The 18,538-nt window shown below is 33.3% G+C and overlaps 1 protein-coding gene across 1 annotated transcript in view; it reads right to left on the bottom strand.

The window, feature by feature from the left end:
- Positions 1-18,538, bottom strand: part of SSBP2 (single stranded DNA binding protein 2) — a 266,841-nt gene that overhangs the window by 46,293 nt on the left and 202,010 nt on the right. Inside the window, exons 5-8 of the mRNA XM_044680670.1 lie at positions 16,968-17,034; positions 14,908-14,978; positions 9,843-9,910; positions 3,158-3,206 (exon numbers count right to left, since the gene is read on the bottom strand). Coding sequence (XP_044536605.1) covers positions 3,158-3,206; positions 9,843-9,910; positions 14,908-14,978; positions 16,968-17,034 — 255 coding nt within the window. The remainder of the gene's footprint in view (positions 1-3,157; positions 3,207-9,842; positions 9,911-14,907; positions 14,979-16,967; positions 17,035-18,538) is intronic.

Here is an 18,538-nt window from a genome sequence, read left to right as displayed (position 1 = left end):
TCATTGCATATCCAGTGTCCAAGTTATATGTGTGCTGATAGCTCAGTTGCAGGGGACGCAGATCATTGCTTAGATAAGACTTATTGGATTTTATTGTCAAGTTACTAAAGCTGAACTCTTCTGAGTGATTTTAAAAAAATCAACCATATGATTTCACTCATATAAGACACTACCAATGAGGAAACCCCCTCTATCAATGCAAATTATAGTATTAGAAAGCTGCCTGGGTAAGAGAGAGCTTAAATGATTTGGCCAGAGTCATATAGATTGTATATGTCCAAGGCAGGATATCCTTATTCTAAGGAGGTACACTATGACGGGTTGGACAGAAACAAAATATGGGCCAAGTCCATCTGACTTCTCTTTTGTTTTCTCATATTATGATCCCATCCAATCTCTATAATATGTTGATCATGATAAACAACTTCTTAACCAATCATTTTCAAAACCAACCAGTTTTTAAAAGGTCCCCACTTCATTTGGGGCGGGGGGGGGGGGTAAGAAGTATTCTTAACACCTATCTTGGCTCATTCTGAGTTGTAGTATTCCTGATACTTTTTTTTTTCTCCCAGGACAATGGCAAGCTTATTTATTTATTCTCAGTTTTTTGTATTTGTTTACATCTTCTCTACATGCTAAGGATATGACGCTTAACATGCCTAGTATGTTTTCATTAAAAACATAGGATTCAGATATATCAAGATGGAAATTGATTTGATCATTTTCTCCCCTTTCACCTAGGCTCCTAATTGTGCAGCTAGGTTTAGTATCTCACCCAGAGTAGTTAGCTCTTTGTAAGAGGAATTATGGATTTGTAAACTAGCTTACAAGTAAGCTTTTCCTGTAGGCTTTTAAACTTATTTAGAGCTCAGTTCAATCTAATTAAAAAAAAACTTAAAGCATCTAACTTGTCCAATATATTACTGCAGACACTAGCAGCAGGGACCTGCATTTATTCAACCAATATTTATCCATATTTATTTATGTGTTAGGTGCTGGGGGGGAGCAGTTAGTGGGGAGGGCTCTAAGCATGAATAAGAAAAAGTCCTCGGTTCATAGAATTTGAAGCATAGTGTATAATCCAATATTTAATCCTGTAGAATCCACTAAATTCTACTTGGGCTAGCTCCTGCTGAAGTGAAAATATTACTCAACTTGGTACCAGAAGAAACCACAGTATTCCTTCTCTGCCATTTTACCAGCTATAAGATTATGGGCAAAACCCTTATCCTGTCTGAGCCTGCTTCTTCATCTGTAAAATGGAGTATTATAATATAATACCTGTATCACTTCCCAGAGTTGCCATGAGGATTAAATGAAACATATATAAAGTGTTTTGTAAACATTGAAGTTCACAAAAATATTAGTTATAACTGTTATTAATGTACCATAGACAGTACATAGATAAAAAAAAGTAAAAGGAACTTGAAATGTTATATATGGTAGGAGGAAGAGATGCCATTTATAAGTGAGTTGAATTGAGTGATTCAGTTCAGATCAAAAACATCTATTAAGCTCTTACTATTTAAAAACCATTGGAATTACAAAATGAAAATTAAACCATCCCTGCCCTCAAGGACTTTACATTTTACTGGGGCTGTGGAGGAAGTAGGATATAACACCAGTACAAATACAAAATAATTTCAATAAGAAAAAAGGCTTTGTTTTTATTTTCTATTTTTTGTTTGTTTTTAAAATAAAAATGTTTTCAAATTGGTTCCTGAGATGATTGTTAAAATTTCAGAATGAGCACTTGCATCTCAAAAAACTGCAATTGTTGGGGGCAGCTGGGTAGCTCAGTGGATTAAGAGCCAGGCCTAGAGACTGAAGGAGGTCCTAGGTTCAAATTTGACCTCAGACACTTCCTAGCAGTGTGACCCTGGGCAAGTCACTTGACCCCCATTGCCTACCCTTACCACTCTTCTGCCTTGGAGTCAATACACAGTACTGACTCCAAGACAGAAGGTAAGGGTTTAAAAAAATTTTTTTTAAATAAAAAAAAAACTGCAATTGCTACAAAATCAGGACTTATTGTTCTATTGATTGTATTCACTTAAGGAAGTGATGAAGAAAATGTAGAATAATGCAGAACAAACTTGAAAGTTTATCCTGTGAATTTTCCCCCAACCCCAAGAACTGATTAATAAATAATTTCCAGCACATCCCTGACTAACATTTATATATGAGTGAAGTCAATTTCATTATCAGGTAGGACAGAACAATAATCTTTTATGCATCCAAAATTTCTTGTCTGAAATGTTTCCATATATAGGGACAGGATCATTTTCCTTTAATGAATTCTGAGGAGTAAGAAATTAGTATATGAAGGTACCAAATGATATGAGTTGTGGTTCCTTTTATTCTTCCTACAATTAATTTAGCTAATGGTTTATTTATTTTTTCAGGTTAAAATTAAGAGCAACATGAATAATAGGTTAGTTCCATGTTTGCTTTGGTATCATCTAAAGTATGATTCTAAATTTAGAGGAAAAGAAAAAAGAAAAATGTCTACATACTCAGAAGGACTAAACACAGTCTAATTTTCATCTTGAATGAATCCACTATCAATCATATTAGACATCACAATGAAAAAAAGCAGACTGACCAAATTCCTACTCCTGTAGGTCACTAAGCAGATTGTGGAAGAATAACAGATTATTGTAAAGCAAATATCTTAGGATAATAATTTAAAAGAAAAAAACAGTTGGACTCCAAATTTTTGCAATAAGTCTGATCTGAAAATTTTATTAACTATTATAGTTATAGACACATTTTTCTTAGGCACATAGGCTAAAGGGCTTTGTTAACATAATAGACATCATGTTATTATGCAGTATTAATATTAATTTGTAAAAAGTGCTTATTTGCAAGGAATACACATATTACTTCTCTAAGGAGAAAAGCTTCATAATTTAGGTATATGCATTTTCTTTGGAATTGATCACTTTTTCTGATGTGTACCGTATATGTATGCACACATATAACATTGGTCCTATTCCAATTTACATTTTAGTCAATGTAAATGATTCAAGGGTTTTCACAAGTAGAATGTTTTGCTAAGCTACTGGACACACTATTCTAAATATCAGGTCCATTAATATGACAAAGAATTAATTTCACAAGCTATAATAATATCCAGTCTCACAAATATACTCACTGAATTGGCATTTGTTGGGTTTGGCCAAGGTCTACCACCACCTGGACCCCTATAAAATAAGATAATAAACAAAGGTTTAACTCAAATGAATTTTGGCTTCTAATTGATATGATATGAAATAACAAAATATAAATAACTCTACCATAACTTTACAGTAATCCTTTTACAAAACAGAAATATTCTTCTATGTCTTTTTGAACAAAATAAATTATTTTATTACAAATATGTTTCATCATTCATCATTTTGAATAAATATTTAAAAAAAACAGACAAAAACCAAAATGTAAACAGGTAAGCCAGATAATACAGAGACATGACTAACAGACAGCTTGTATTTACCATTTGTTAAAAGAAAGTAATGCTGTGGGCTCAAACTTTAAAAGGATAATAATAATATCAATTACTGTATTTAACCTGAGATTTGTGCTTTTTAATAATCACATTCTAGGCTTTTCTTTTATTTCTCATCCTAAATGAAAATCCCTAAGTGATTCAAATTTATAACTTTGATATACTAGCTGCTTATAAAAATCTTTATTTTACTACTTAAGCTCTAGAGTCTGATGACCAAATTTCTGGGCAAATTCAACTTCAGGACTGTCTCTATCAAAGTCCTGTAGGTTTCATTAAGCTTTAGCTTTTTCTCTTTTTTTCAGTGTTTCTGGGAAATTGTTTTAATATGATTTCCTAAAATAAGATATTCAGAATGTTTTTAAATATACCTCCTGCAGGTCAATTAATTCTTAGGTTGCTCATTCAGTTCTGCCCCCTAACCATGTTACCTTCACATGTTCAGAATGTAGACATTTGTAAGCTCTTTTAAAAGGGTTTAGTTAACCATTTGTTCTATTTCTTTCTAATTTTTTAGAGATTTTATTATTCAATCTAGACTTTCCAATAAATATTTCAACTGTTGAGTCTCATATTTGTCTGGTTGATTTGAATTTTTCCTTTGCTGATTTTCATTCTGTGTTTTTGGATGCCAGATAGCTTTGTATTTATATTATTGGGCTTACTAACTGTCCAGAAAATTTTTGTGTGAGATTCAGTTTCCTCTCTGGAAGTCTGTTCATTTTTCCCGTCCTGCCAACATTCTCTCCCCTTTTATTCTTGCTTAATACTGTTTATCCAATGTAGAGGCCTTTTGTTGTGAAATCATTCTTGTTCTTTTTCCTTTTCTATGAGCAGTATTCTTACTCATTTTGTTTTCCTTTCACTTTTTTTGCCTTTATGGTTATTTTAAGTAATGAAGTTGTATTTAGTCATGATTATTAAAAACTCCATCTTGGTAGCCCTCACTCCAATGTATTCCTGAAAAAATTAACCATTAGTAATAAACTGTAACTGTACAAAGTCCTTTGGTTGTAACGATTCACAAAGCAATAGCTTTGTGACTTTGATTTGTAATAATAATGTAACAGGAACAACTACAGTTACATAGTTATCTCTCCATATCATATTATACTATCATTACATATATAACATGTATGTAATAATGCATACAGTGCATGATGGCATAGAGAACAGAGGATCAGCTCTGAAGTCAAGAATGCCTGGGTCTAAGTCCTGCCTTTAAAATACATTGACAGCCTGATCCTGTACATCATTTAAAGTTTCCAGGCAACTCTCTAAGCCTATAACTTATGTAACCTATACAAACTATGAGGATAACTTCTACAGAGGAGTCTTGAGTTGTGGATCAAGGCCATACCTCCTTCTCTGAGGAACTGGAGGGAGGGGTAATTCTTTAATGTCTTACATAATCCTACTGATCTGCTTCTCCTTTTGAAAATCAATTTAATTAGCCAGTTGTAAGAAGCTTGTAGAAAGAACTATTTCCTATAGTAGGACCATAAAAATAGTTGATACAAAATATATCCTCCTAAAGTCTGTAATACATTCTTCCACAAGTACATGCAGGGTCTAGGAGAAAATGTATTTAAGCTTAAAGAAACAGGGTATCCCAAAGCTTTGGTTGCAGGAAGACCTTTGCTTGCCTTTATGAGGTGCTCACAAATCCCCTTTAGATATGATTCTTTTCTGGACTCCTGGTAAGAGTCATGAATCAAGGTCTAGACTACCTTTGACTTTCAATAAAAAATCTACCATCAATAGTGGGGATACTGCTGGGACACTAAAAGGAAGATGAGAAGTCCAAAATCCCCAAGCCCTTCAAAGATCCCAAGATCCTTCTCCAACAAAGGAAGAGAGGAAACCTGGCAAAAACCAAATTGTAGTCTTCTAACCCCCCTGTACTCCAGAGAAGGTTCCTACTCAGAACTCTTACTGGAAATCCATGCTTCCTCCAATCTCTCAAATGAGTCTTTTCTTACTTCTCTGGTAATTTCTAGATGTTCCTTAGGGCATAATTAAGTGTCCTCAGGCTATTTGACTTTCTCTTCATTCCTGTTCCAACTATTTTTAGCACTTTTTAATAAAGCCTTTGGATGAAATAGATTAGGCATCTTATCATTTACTTTAAGTAGGATACTGTGACTTGACTGAGTAAATACGAATCAACTCTAGTCTTATGCTTATAGATGAGCTGCTGCTTTGTATCTATAGAAGTTTCTACACCAGGAATTACCTACCCCAAGAAATAACAGGTCCAGACCAAAAGGAAAAAAAGTATATTCATAGATACAGTACATTCATGAATTAAGCCATAAAGATAAGCTCTTGACACCAATATAAGAGCTACAAATTTTACCTATTTTAACAGGGAAATGGTTAGCAGATATGCATGAAATGATACGGTTATTGAACATAGCCAAAAACAAAAACAAAAACAAACAAACAAATAAAAAAAAAAACAAACCCTTGATCTGTTAACCTGTCCTCATGTTACATTTCTAAGGAGATTGTTTTCAGAGACGGGATTTCAATACTTACTGGCATCATAGACCCTATGGTGTAAGCTGAATTATGTGATAATCCTGAATCAATGAATCATTTAGGTAGTAAGGAAAGCTTTCCTATTCAAACTATTTGTGTAGAGAAAAAATTAACAAATAATACAATAAATTCATGAGTATAGGGCCAAAAACACACTTGTACATTCAGAAAGAGAACTATTTCATTTTGGAAAGCCAGGGCTCCAGCTGGAAATTCTGCCTGTCTCCTATTTTTATACTTACCACATCTGTCAAAGAAGATACTAAGAATTAGAGTGAGGACTTGCTAGCAAAAGCTATTACTTTGGTGTTTCTTAAATAGAATTGGGTACTTTACATGCTCAGACTAATGCCTGGAACTTTCTTTTCATTTGAAGATGATTGGAGCTTCTTTTCATTCAAAACATCCTCTGTCATTGGCTGGGTGACCTGTCAGTCAGCATCAGAGTAATGGATAGAGGCATAAAAGCAAGTTAAATTGGTGATTGGTCCGATGTTGACTGATAGTCCTGTTAACCAGAGATAGCAGGGTGACCCATAAATAGACAGGCTCTGATTCACATAAAAATCTTGAATAAAGCCTTGATTGAAAAACACACTGTTGAATCTATCATTTTAAAAAATCATGTTAAAAGTAATAAAATAAATTAGAGAGCTTTCCTTATCAAAATTTTGCGTATTTTGAGTGAAATTTAAGCAAGAATTATTAAAGTAGCATAAACATAATATGCTTATTTTGTGACTTTCAAATGTTCTATAAACACTCATTTATTCTCATAGTCCTCAATGGGTTTTCCATTAAATTGCATTTTAATATTTTAAGAGGATAAGTATTAATAATAATTCATATTTATATAGTGAATTTTCTTCCAAGTGCTCAGAACATTAGGAATCCACTTTAACCTTCACAACATTCTTCGTTGTAGTGGGAGAAAGTGAACAGGAAGGAGGGTAATGTGATTATTAATAGATTAGATTCTAAAATTCTGCAATTATACATTTCCCCATCTTTTTTTTTTACATCAATCAACATTACAAAGAAATAACATCATAACCCATGATATAAGGTATGTCATTGGGAGGAAGTTCCTACATAAATAAAGTGTAGGCATGAAATTTAAGCTATGCAATTTCAAAATAGGAACAAAAATGGACATTGAAAGAGGTCAGATTTTTTTAAAATGTGGCTGGTCCTCAATGAGTTATAGTGTATCATTAATATCAAAATAACTGTCCAGAGAGTTGAGAACTTAGCCCTCTGCAATTTTCTCTTCCTTCCTGTTTTTTTTTAAACCCTTAACTTCTGTGTATTGGCTCCCAAGTGGAAGAGTGGTAAGGGTGGGCAATGGGGGTCAAGTGATTTGCCCAGGGTCACACAGCTGGGAAGTGTCTGAGGCTGGATTTGAACCTAGGTCCTCCTGTCTCTAGGCCTGGCTCTCAATCCACTGAGCTACCCAGCTGCCCCCTCCCTTCCTGTTTTAAATAGGAGATTCTCACAGAAACAGAAAATGTTTCTTATCTTAACTAAAATTCACTTTATACTAAGAAAATAACATAGTCATAATTGTAAGGGACTTTATAAAAGACTGTTAAAATTTATTCAATCATTTTAGCTCCAGATAAACATATTAAGATTGTTTCCTTTTATGTGGAAATTATTAAAAATCATGTCTGCACAAATTCCTGTATTTTCTTCTATAGAAACATAACTTCTAAGGAAATTAGAATGAAGTAGGACATAATATTGAAGGCAACATAATATATAATCACTACAATGTGGAGAAAATGAAAGTTGAAGATTCTCTTAGATCTAAGTATCATACAAATTGCTAAGATTAATATAATAGAGAAATTGTAATACATTTGGATCCATAGCAGGGATATCTATACATAGCCATAAATTATCTTTTATGATCAGCTATAACCAAAGTGTATGTCTAATGATTAAAGATGCTTTACAATAAATTTTTCACACATATTTTTAGACTGCATAGTAGATAATATGACTTGGATATGGGCTATTAATTATGCATTCATGCAAGCTCAGGAGAACAAAGATAATCATTACTGCTTCAGGGATCCAAGGAGCATTTTAAGGCTGGAAATGACCATATGGTATAAAACATTTTCATGTTCCAGTTTGTCTAATACATTGAATAACTATAATGTAAAGATGAATAGAAGAAATTAGGCATATATTAATAATATGGAAATTATTTCCAAAGTTAATATACAAAAATTAGCCCCCCCAAAAGATTGTATACTCTATATTGTAAATGGTATAATTCAGTTACTACTTTGAATTTTTTACATTTTTTTTTATAGATTACTTACCTTTAATTCTGTTGTTATTCAATTAGTAATTCTGGAAAAGAAGTGTGTATTTGGGAAACTATTGCCAGAGGCAGTGAATATACTGGCCACCAATCTGATGGCAGGTCATTGAACCCACAAAGGCCCCTGGCAACTCTCTGGAACACCAAATTGCTGAATAGTAGCTGATCTGCTTTGGCAGAGGGAATTTCACAAACAGGAAGTATCTTGCAACAATGAAAGCACATATGGTTCATGCCCTTGCCAAACTTTTTTTTGACCCATCTTGTGACCAAATTATTGATCAATGGCACTGTCAATTATCGGCATGTTTTCAATGTGATTAAAATGTAATAAATAGGTGGACTAGTTACAATTATATCCAAAAAAATGTTGAAGAGATCACCTTTTCACAATGTTCAAGGCATGTTTTCAATGTGATTAAAATGTAATAAATAGGTGGACTAGTTACAATTATATCCAAAAAAATGTTGAAGAGATCACCTTTTCACAATGTTCAATGTTTGGTATTATATAAAACATCTCTATTACTTTAAATTGTTCATCTTTGGGCCACATTTGTGCTATTTGCTGATGGATTCTCCATATTACCAGTGATTTTTATAACGCTCAAACCAGGGTAACCAGAACGCGTAGAATAAATTGGCTCATTATGAAATGTGAATTTTTTCAAATCCCAGTACAATGGCAAATGGGAATAATGATTCGGTTCTCAAAACGAGCCTTTTCAGTAAAACTCTGTCATTTGCACCATGACAGGCTGAATCACACATCTATCAGAATTCTTTTAGGGGTAGAAAATGATAAGGAAAGCTTTACTAAAGCTTACTTTTTATCAGAGGTGAATAATCTTGTCTTTTCCAATAGCTAACTGGCTAAATATAGAAATTAGGTTTTAAAAATATAAAGCTCTTTACTACTGCAGGTTTGAGTTATGATGTTGTTTCCATCTTTTTTTGTGTGTGGCAGTTTATATTTTCACAATTGGTACTGCAATGAATCTGTGAACTTGTCAAAATGGGTACTCTCTGAAAGTAACAAAGATTGTACCCACTCATAGCTGCCCATTCTTTATTACTCTTGTCCATGTACTTTCTTATATCTGCCACAGGAGATCCAGTCAACATCCTGGAGATGACGCTCTCATTCTTTTGGCATCTCGTACATACCAATTAATTGGCATGCAATAAAACATTTACATTTAACAACAACATCAAGCAAAAAGTCTAAAATCAAGGGCCCTAAAAATGGCATACTCATTATTTATACAAGTGAAGGAGGGAAAAAAGAAAAAACATTCAGAACATCTTTTGGAAAAAATTAATAAAACACCAATATTTTACAATATTCAGCTAAATAATATACCCATTTCCTCTCAGTTTGAGCCACAGCTCATTATTTGTTTTTAAAAATGAATAACATTTTAGTAAAGAGAATAGTGTAACAGATTTGCTTACATGTTCATTCCAGGCATCCCAGGGCCACCTAAAGCATTCAGAGGGGGCCTCATTGCACCTCCATAGTTCTGCAATGATAACCAAGGGTCAGACTACCACAAAACAAAAAAACAAAACCAAAGAGGAGGGGGGAAAGAAAGGAGAGCAGGTTAATGACTTCCCTACACAATTGCTGACTGGATAAGGCCTGTGCAATTCATTGAGGAATCCATTGTTGTACTTTTTAATTTTTAGCTTATGAAAAATGTATGAAAATGTAGGCTTCATTGAAGCATATTAAATGATCTGAGAAATGTTTTTAATCATAACATTCAACATGCATTTATTAATCACCTATTGTGTGCATAACACTGTACTTATTAAGTGGGGGAATTGCTTATAAGTTATAGCTTTCTCATCTTGGTATAACAACATAGTCCAAGATAAATACTAGTGAATTCACTGTGAGAAAGTTGATTTGAAACGTTCAATAAACACAATCAAAATTCTAGTATTAAATTATGAACTCCACAGTGACCTAAAAACCAAAACCAAATCATGCACACTCATAAAAGCACTAATTTATATATTTATACATATATGCACATGCAATTACTAAGCATAATGATTAAAGCTAATTTATAATTAGAAGTTTTTAGAGTTGGAAGGAATATTAAAGCTCATTTAGGTCAATGTCTGCTAGTCTAAGTTTCCTTTATGATACCTCAACACAAGTGGTCATAGCTACTTAAAAACTTGCAGTTATAATAGGAAGTTCACTCATTTACTTGTTATAATGCTCTTTCTAAAGAGTCAGAAACCAAGCCCCTTTAATAGGGAACTCATCTGCCAGTGGTAGCAACATAGAAGAATACTTTTCTTTCTACCTCTCAACCTGATTTGTTTCCAACTGGTATCTTTTTCTATTCCTTTTTAAGGAAAGGATTACTAGTGGCTCTGATAGGAGTAAGCAGTGGAATATGATTTCATTGTTAGGTTATTGGTACCATTGATTATGGGAGCACTCAGTAAAACCAGATTACCATGGATGTCTCAATATACCAACAATGAGTCAAAGATAAAAGGGAAATAATTCTGGTGTGAATTGCAAAGAGAAAGATAATTTTTTTAATTGAAAAAGTATCCTAATTAGGGATATACAAAGTAATAGAAGATGTAGACCAATATCTAAAGAATAGAACCTGAGAAGATAAATCTTTTGGCAATTTGGACACAAAGTCAAATGAAATGTTTACTTGTTCATGTATCCATCCAACAAATTTTTAATCTTTGTATGCCTTTAGCCCCAGAGCCTAAAACAGCTTTTTTTGCACACAGTAGATGCTTTGTTTTAACATGAATTGCACTGAACACCGAGTTTGTCAACTATAATCAGAACATATATACTATATTCTCTAAACTTCATAACTAACATTATCTGGAGATCTTATTGGGACTTCTAAAGGAACCTATGCTGATTAAGGGGTGTATTTTTCTCCTATTTTAAGAATCTAATATGCTTGCAAATCCTCTACCAACAAATTCATCTCAAACTTGGAACACAGCAGGCTAATTAAATATTCAATTTTCCATTATATTTCAAAGATCACAGTCAACAGGACATTTTACAGAAAAATGTCTATACAGTTCTCTTCTAGCAAGTTTTAAGTTATGATGCCACTGACAAAGTATATATTAAAGTATATATTCAATTCTTAAGAAATTTAAACATCAATTCTCATCAGAATCCCCTCACTTCAAATTATTTTATCTGAACCAGGAATAGCTCTTTTTTTCCTTTAATATGTTATTGGCAAAAGAATAGTTTCTTTCTCATTTAAATATATATGACTAATATAAGCTATTTTCTTTCTTTCTGTGTCTGATTTCTCATGTAAATTCTACTAACATACATGAGAATGAAAACCCAGGGTTTGCTTAGCCACAAGTAAGAATAATGGCAAAGAATGAATTCCTGTCTCTTATGATTTTGTTAACTATAATACTCATTATTACTACATTTTCAAATAACATTTTTGTTTTAGGCTTTGCTATTGGTCTTCCTTTCTGAACAATGTCAGCATAACTCCTCCAACATAAAATTCATTTAATAAAAACAACCCTTCTTAGTAGAACAGTTGTGTTTGGAATGATAAAAGCTGAAGGGTCAGTGGAAAAATTTAAAATTTAATAAATGGACATGCTAAACATTAAGAAAAATTTCTGGAGGAAAAAACTTTGGCTGCTAATTTCTTCAGAGGAAATCTATTTGATTCTGTTATAGAAGAATGAAAGCACATTTAACCAATGAATAATACTGCAAGAATAATTACATATCCAATATACACTGATTAGTGTGCAAATTGCTATTACTAACTAAACTTCTAACCCACTTAATGACGCATAAAGGAAAAGTATAGCAAAAAGGTGTAGAAACAAATACAAGTTGAAACTACAACTCAAAGAAGTTGGATTATGGTACAGATATAACAGACAAAAAACACAGAAATTCTTAAGGTACTTAAGTAAAGTTAACTGATTGGCTTCAAATTATTATCACTTAAATCTCAACAGAACCAAAGTTATTTATTTTACTCTTCCCTAAATGATTTTGTCTCATTTCCACAGAAACTGTTCCAAACCTCTTCTCTCTTTAAGCCTACCATATCATCTCTTCCTTTCCCACTTTTGGGAGGGTTTCATACTTAGACAAAAAATATAGAGATCATTCACTCTTAGCTATTTATCTCTCACCTCTCCCTTTCTTTTAAAGCCATTTGATATCATTCCCAATTCTCCCCTTCTTTGATGAAGCAGGCACTATTCCCCTTCCTAAATCCAACTCTTCAATGTAATTCGGCAATCTCTTTAGCAAACTGCCCCTATTAATCATTCCTTCTTTTTCTTTCAATCTCTTAACTCCTTCCCTAGTCCAAACCTCACCAATTCTAAAACAAAGCAAGACAAAACAAACAAAAAACCTCCAAATCTACACCTGATCCAATCAAGCCCTGAAGCTAGTTATCTATTACTCTTCCCTTTCTCAGCCAAGAAAAAAACAAAAAGCTGTCTTATATTTGTTGCCTGGACTTCCTCTCTTTAAAACTCATTAAACTGAGCTGAGAATTATTCTCTTGAAAGTTACCAATGAGATATTGTTATATTTGATAGCCTCAATCTTCATTATCCTCAGTATCTTAACAGCCTGACACCCAGATGACCATGTTCTCCTATGTAATATATATTCCTAGATGAGTTTTTATGACACTACTCCTTCTTGGTTCTTTTCCTAAATGTGTGAGCACTCATTCTTCTGGTCTTTTTTGCTGGTTTACCATTCATATCATGCTTCCTATCTGTGCTTGTACTTCAGCCCTTTTCTTTTCTTTCTGGGTAACCACCAGCCCACACTTTAATTGATTAAATGATAAGCCTTTTAAGATCTCCCCCATTGGTAGTGACTTGTCCTTCTAATTATATTGTATTTATTCTGCATATATTTTATGTGTATGTGTGTGTGACACATGCATAAACACACATTTTATATGGGTATATGCACATATGTATATAGACATGTTATATATATTAATTTACTCTAATACAATGTAAGTTTCTTGAGGGCAGGAAATTTTCATTTTTTTCTTTGTATTCCTAGCACAAAGTACAATGCCTGAAACATTGTAACAACTTAATAAATATTCTTCTATTAATTGACTGGGCCTAATTACCACAAAAAATTGGCCTAGTTCTGACAATTGAGTTTGGAACTTGAATTTGAATAATACAAATTTTGTTTCATGTAAGCACTCTAAAAAGTTTAGTTAAAAATACAAATCAAAGCCCATATGACTATATAGTCAACATTTGTCCAGAATGATTGGTTTCATTTAAATTTGGGTTTCTTGGACAAAAACCAATTTTGACTCATCTTAGAAAAACATGAAAGTTTTGAAAGAAAGGTGGTAACTAATTTTTGTGATTATTTATGGACCTTTTAATGGAAATAATCTATTTCTCATATGATCAATCAGTAAACATTTATTTAGTACCTATTATGCTATAGGTACTGTACAAGTACAAAGAACAAAATGATTATCAACTTAAAAAGTAGCAAAGCAGAAAATTTCAATAGTTTATCTTTAGCATAAGTTAAAACGATCAGCATAATCACTCAAATGAGCTTAATCTGAAATTCTGGCAATTACTTGAAAAATAACAAACCAGGCCAATGCTCCTTTTATACATCCAAACTTTCACCATATACATTCTAAAAGAACAAAACTATTTGCTGCTTTCATGAGGATGACAGGGAAAAAGATTCATCAACTGCTGTTAGCCATTGTGAGAGCCTCCCTTTGAAGTTTATATAACTCTCAACTCTTATTCCATTGCACTCTTTTGAAATTAATTTCTGCTTTGGGCAATTTTTTTTTAAACGTAAGGAGAAATATAAAGAAATTCTCTAAAACAAATTTGACTTCCTGCGACAAAGTGCTTAAAATGCCAGTGAAAGGTAGAGGTCTCAATTCTAGTGTCTAATCTCTTGCTCCAGTAAAGTATAGCAGGCATATATTGGATAGTATTAGATCAGTACAAGAGAATATACTTCAAAGATGACTTCTCAATGGCCCTCTAATGTATACTAGAAAATTGTGAACATAAAACTCACATTTTAAAAAATATTTTCTATGTAACATTATCAATGCCTTGATTTTTATTTAGGATGTCACAACCTTTTTTTCAGGTATATGTTGCCTAATTATCAATTACTAAAATATCTTTCTAAATACATTTCCTCTAAGGAGGAAAAGACACTATACAAATAAAGTAAAATGCTATCAAAACATGATTTGTTACACAGATTTTATTTTACACAGATAAAATCATGTCCCCAGAAACACAATGTTGTATCAGGCATTTGTCACGTTAAAAGCCAGATATAGTATGGTTAGCCAATGTGAAATAAATATTAAGGGATGTAGCATCGTTAGTCCTATTCTACAGCTCCTATACCATATAAAGGTTCTTGTCCATGCATATGATTTATGTATATCAATTGCCACATACACACATTCATGCCAAATACCTGTGGCCCTAAGGGAACCATTCCTCTTGGAGGAGTCATTCTCTGCATTGGTCCACCCATATTTGGATGTCCTGAAAAAAGACATGAAAATGTAGGATTTCAATGTTCATGAATACGAAACAAGATAAAACTGTAATTACTTAACAATAGGTGAATAGCATCTTTTTTTTCCCCCAGAAACTTTTTAGCATACTTTTCTGCATTCTCTAGGACTCTGTACTCTCTTAGAAAAATCTATCTCCATGGAGCTTATACAGGATACCCTAGTTTTGACTTACTGTTTCTGTTGGATTCAAGAGAGAACCAGACTGAAATCATGCCTATTGGCTGTGTGACTAGGTTAAGTGAATTATTCTCTCTGAGTCTCAGCTTCCTCATCTATAAAATGAGGATAATAGCTAAAGTATCTATCATTTTGCTTTATGAAATTCAAATGAGACAATGTATGTAAAGTGTTTTGAAAACCTTAGAGTATTATGAAAATGTCAGTTATTACTAATGACAAAAAAACCTCAAGTACTATGATTTTAAAATAAATCCAGTAATGAAAAGTAATGTAAATTATTCTGGTTCATTCTGTAGTCATTTCATTGTTTACCAACTTCTCTACCAGAAATGGTCAGGGATAGGAAGCAAAGAAGAAGGGAAACTCAATTATTCATTTAATAATACTATTTGTTAGATATTATGCTAAAAAGTTTGGAGGTTTAAGAATTTGAAGCAATTACCTAAAATGAGATTATGGAACTATTGTTAATTCAATATCCATGTTATTACTATTTCCTGAGGATATTTATTCTTTTATTTATTCTTATTCACATCTAAACTGATAACAGCCATACTACCTTAGCTAAACTAGTAGAGACTTTTACAATTTTTTTTAAAACCCTTACCTTCTTTCTTAGAATCAATACTGTGTTTTGGCTCCAAGGCAGAAGAGTGGTAAGAACTAGACAATGGGGGTTAAGTGACTTGCCCAAGGTCACACAGCTAGGAAATGTCTGAGGCCAGATTTGAACCTATGACCTCCCATCTCTCAGTCCACTGCCCCCAGACTCATACAATTTTAAAAGTGATTTCACATGTGTTATCTACTGAACTTTCTCAAAAGCCCTCTTAAGGAAACACAGCTAATTATCATTCCCATTTTAGGAATGATAATTAATGTTAAGAGAAATTAGGGCATGCCCAAAGTCACATGGCTATTAACTGGCTGAGCAAGAACTCAGAACCCAAATCTCCTGACCACTAATTCAGCAATCTTTACATTTTACAATTTTCTTTTTGTTCAGTTGTTTCATTTCAATTGTTCTGTTGTTTCATTATTCATGATTCCATTTGGAGTTTTCTTAGTAAAGATACTGGAGTATGCTGTCATTTCCTGCTCTAGTTCATTTTATAGATGAGGAAATTGAGGCAAATAGAGTTAAATGGTGAGGACCTGAGGATGGATTTGAACTCAGGAAGATAAGTCTTCTCAACTCCATGCCTGGCATTTTATCCAGTGTGCCATCACGCTACCCCTCCATTTTGCTATATTGCCTCCATAAAGGCAAATTTTAAAATGCAAATTATAAAACATTCAGAAATGAAGGAATTTTCTAACCCAACTGCCACAGGTAAGAAAACCAAGACTTGGATAAAAATGACCTCTCTAAGATTATAAAATTAGTGACAGAAATGAGATTAAATTCAGGTTTCCTGATGCCTTGTTTCTAGAATGTTGCAGATGAGTAAATTGCATGCACAAAGCAAGTTAACAGATGGTGAAATCTACTGAAAGGAAATTTATTTGAGAAAGCAAAGTATTTTCACTGAGATTCTTAGCATCAGTTTCACATATATACGTTTTTTAAAAATCCATACCTTCCATCTTAGAATCAATAACAGTATCATTTCCAAAGCAAAAGAATGGTAAGGACTAGGCAATGAGGATTAAATGACTTGCTCAGCAACACACAGCTATGAAGCATCTGAGGTCAAATTTGAACCCAGGACTTCTTGTCTATCCACTGAACCACCTAGCTGCCCTCCATATACATACATTTTAAAGAACTAACCTTGTTGTCGAGTTGGGTCCATTCCACTAGGCAGTAATGGTTGACTTCCTGGGACACCTCCAAGTGCCTAATATATTTAAAGAGAAACAAAGAACAATGACAAAATTCAACAAATTGTATTATATTTAATACCTAAATGAATTTTAGCATTCTTTAGGGGTCCTTCTAAACCATGCCAATTAATGAGAAAAAACTTCAAATGCTATATGAAATAAGATCAAGCACTATCTATTACTAATCAAAAGAAGATGTATTTCATGGCTTTATTCTGAAGTGAATAAGAGAGTGAGTTTTGGTCTCTTTGGGCATAAAGAACTGGGAAAGAAAGCATCTACTTGAGAAGAATGCTTTTTTCAAAAAGTCACCATTAACAGATTTCTCCACTAGTCCTACATAAATGCATTATTGTGGTCTAGAGGAGACCATGAACCTTCAAGGTCTATGCTAAATGCAAGGTCAAGTAAATTCTACCATGCTGGAAAAGTTTTGAATACAATCTTAGCAACAGATTACGTCTATTTCTTTTTTTCTTTTTTCTTTTTTTATATTTTTAAACCCTTAACTTCTGTGTATTAGTTCCTTGGTGGAAGAGTGGTAAGGGTAGGCAATGGGGGTCAAGTGACTTGCCCTGGGTAGATTGTGTCTATTTCTTGAAAACCAGCCTAAGTATAGGAAAGGCTTATTCAAGCCATGTTGGTTGGCTTCTTGGTGGGGAATTCTAAGGCCATGGTAACCCATTAAATAAAATACTATAGTAATGCTTTGGAGGAAACTGGGTGGAAAGAAAGGGCTAATAGTATAACAACTGAATGGAGCCAAGCAAAGCCTTTTTGATGTCAGGGAAATACCTCTTTGCAATATTTTCCTTTGTCTTCTCTATGGCTCCTACTCTAATGCTTTGCACAGATTAGATACTTAATAAATATCAACTGATTAAAACATACCTAAGCAATATCTAGGCAGCAATATATCTAAAATATGACCTAATAAGCTACCATTCTATGAACTTTGTGCAACTATATGTATAGAACAAAATCTGGCATCTCTGTATTGTCCCTCAAAATCCTCTCAAATCTCCTTAAGATGTTATTAACTCAGTTCAAGTTTGTCTTTATTTTTTTATTTTTATGTAAAAAAACAACCAACCTTTACCTTCTATCTTAGAATGGATACTAAGTATTGGTTTCAAGGAAGTAGAGTAGTAAGGGTTGGGTGCCTGGGGCCTTAGCCCAGAATCATACAGATAGGACGTATCTGAGCTCAGATTTGAAACTAGGGCCTCCCCTCTTCAGGTCTGGCTCTTTATCCACGGAGCCACCCAGCTGCCCCATAAATTTGTCTTAATTTTTTTTCCTTATTTATACCTTTGGTTTTTATGACACTTTCATTTCCCAATACAACTACCTCTCCCCAAAGCCATTTCACACTGTTTGAAGATTGGGAGTTGGAAGGCTCTTTGCTCCTCAATGCCATTCCCAGGTTTTCTCCCTAACTCCATCATTCAGTAACCCTTCTTCCTTTGAGGTTCATGCAATTCATATCTATGACCTAATCAAATTACTGGTAGCTAT

Source organism: Gracilinanus agilis, chromosome 1 (genome assembly GCF_016433145.1).
Source record: "Gracilinanus agilis isolate LMUSP501 chromosome 1, AgileGrace, whole genome shotgun sequence".
Lineage (NCBI taxonomy): Eukaryota > Metazoa > Chordata > Mammalia > Didelphimorphia > Didelphidae > Gracilinanus > Gracilinanus agilis.
This window is presented reverse-complemented; position numbering and strand designations above follow the sequence as displayed.